General features: G+C 37.6%; 1 protein-coding gene across 6 annotated transcripts in view; it reads right to left on the reverse strand.

Annotated features, from left to right (window-relative positions):
- Positions 1-375: 375 nt before the first annotated feature.
- LOC138004013 (uncharacterized) overlaps positions 376-2,474 on the reverse strand; it is a 53,491-nt gene continuing 51,392 nt past the window's right edge. For all 6 annotated transcript variants that reach the window (XM_068850399.1, XM_068850397.1, XM_068850398.1 and 3 more), the window contains one exon: positions 376-1,532. In XM_068850399.1, the coding sequence (XP_068706500.1) occupies positions 1,222-1,532 (311 nt within the window). In that variant the 3' untranslated portion in view covers positions 376-1,221. The remainder of the gene's footprint in view (positions 1,533-2,474) is intronic.

Here is a 2,474-nt window from a genome sequence, read left to right on the forward strand (position 1 = left end):
AATGCACGTGCAAAAAAAAAAAAAAAAAAAAAAAAAAGCACTTGAAATAACTCTTTTCGGAGTAGTGATTGATTCAAAGGCTATAGTTAGACTCAGTGCGCATATACACAGAGCACTCTTTGTTTTTCATCGTCCTACTGAGAACACGCGGATGAATTACGTGAGCTGCCATGTGTTCTCTCTAATTTCTGGTGCTACGATTCGTTCTCTACTGACTTTCAAAGGAAGACCCTAGTTTCGAAACCTGAACGAAGTCAGTTCTACATACATTGTATAATTGCCCTTGGGCTAAGCTCAATTGAGCGCACTTTAATTTGCTTTGAATTTTTTTTATAATATACGGATGAATTTAGATAGAACAAGTAGAGGAAGGGCGGTTGTTAAGGTCACTTTAATAACGATTTTTTCATTGAAAATTAAACCACTTCAAACATACATTTAAAGTCATGGAGGCTCTATACATTTTCATCAAAAAGTTTTAATTACTATTAAAAATATATAAAATTCTAATAAAATTGATGAAAAAATATCCTCGCAAAAAGCTTGTCAATAAACACTGTCTGTGTTAATTATATGTTCCCTTACCGTATACATTGAAGAGAGATACAAACTAAGCTCAACTGAGATACAAACTCAAAGCAAAGGATTGCTCGCATATATATGCGGGGTTTTCACGCCAAATGATCCCAATCCGCAAAGTGAAAATGACCTGTAGAACGCCTTAATGACTGGTTTATTATTTCTTTCGTTTTGCGTGGTTTGAGAGTGTCGATTGCCCACCAGGCCTGAATGAAATTGAAAATCTTAGCATTTAAGTCTGAGAGGCTTAGTCGCGTAATACAAAGCATATGAGTATTCTGTCATTTTTGATTGAGAAGAAGAGAAGATCAAAAACATGACAGCTCTTACTAGTGCTTCTCATTCAAAGGAGCTTCCATGTTGGATAAGGACGATAAACCGTAATCAGTCTTTCTTACTGAGGAACGCCAGTCAGGAGCTCCTGTATTAGTTTATTAAGTTTGTTTGCCTAAAATAAGGGACCTGGTATTGCTGTTGTGTAGCACTTCAGACAGATATCAGACTACTTGCTGGGCTCTAGAATTTCCAATTCAAAGAGTTAGACCCTGCTATTGTAAAAAGAACTTAACATAAGTTTTCACTCGCTAAGCCTAGCGAGTGGATATGAATAAATATGAAATTTTCCTTATGGTGACGAGCAATTCACCATCCAAATAACTTTCTTCTTGGCTTTCCAGACATGAACTGTTCCAAAACAAACTGTGCCACGTCTTTGCGGTTTATTTCCTCCAATGAAACGGCCAACTGTGAAATCATCTGCGATCTGTTCATTTGACACCTTGTTCTCCAAACACAAAGTAATCTAAACGCTTTCTCTTGGGGACCCATGGTAAGACCGCCAAGCTGCAACAAATCCTTGTCCCCCACCCCTAGGAATGTTCCGAGCTGGGACCATTCGTCCGCGTTAAGTTTGTAAGCAACTCGTCGAAGTTCTCGATCACTGAGCCCAGAATCTGAAAAAGGCAATAATAGATTTTATGCCAAAGCACTTATGCACAAAATCAGTCGCATAACGTAGCATCACATGTGATACTATTCTGCAAAATTTATGAGCCTGTTTAAAGGGGTTGTGTCAAGAAAATGTTTGGCAATTCGGCGCCTGGGAACTGACAACCAAATAAAGCGAAACTTAAAAATAACTACTTAGAACTTTGAAGGAAGGTTGGATTAAAAACAGCAAATACAAAAAGAGGTGAGGATGGGCAGTATTGAAGAAGATTAAAATGGATTACATTTGGGGTTCGGAAAACTTTTCAGCCTAACAGTGCTTTTCAAAGTTTATCTCTGTTCTTTGTAAATGACGTCATTAGAGAGCTTTAGATTCTAGGACGAGGACGAGAACGAAGACGAGATTTGACTGCCCATTTTTAGCGAAAATACGTAGAAGATTTTATAACCCGGACGATTAATCTTACTCTTTGTTAGCAGTGTAGGTTGCTCAGTTATCCTTATTGCTGGTAATTGAGCGTTTTTGCTAATCGAAAAATGGCAAACCTGCTACCTTGTTGTTGACTTGTTTTGACACGACAACATTTTTGCAAAACCTCGTACTAAATAAAAAATGACGCTGGTTTGCGCGCGCTCACTGTTGTTCTATGAGAAAATCTCGTGCTCGTAGTCGTTCTCGCCCTAAAATCTAAATCTCTTTATTATATAAGCTCGACAGACATTTGACGGACATGTGATGTGTTGGAAAAGATGCAGCATTATAAATGCAAGACATGACTAGCCCTTAAGATCTCCCCTTGTCCATAGATGATTCTTGATTAGCATTTTGTTGCTATATATTGTTCAACGTTTCATGACCATTTTGCTGTTTACCTTATTGGGTCCAGGGTATTAATTTAAAGTGTAAGTATGAAAAATCATGATTTGAAAAGAGAAGAAAAAAGGCA

This window comes from Montipora foliosa, chromosome 5 (assembly GCF_036669935.1).
Source record: "Montipora foliosa isolate CH-2021 chromosome 5, ASM3666993v2, whole genome shotgun sequence".
In the NCBI taxonomy this organism is placed as follows: Eukaryota; Metazoa; Cnidaria; class Anthozoa; order Scleractinia; family Acroporidae; genus Montipora; species Montipora foliosa.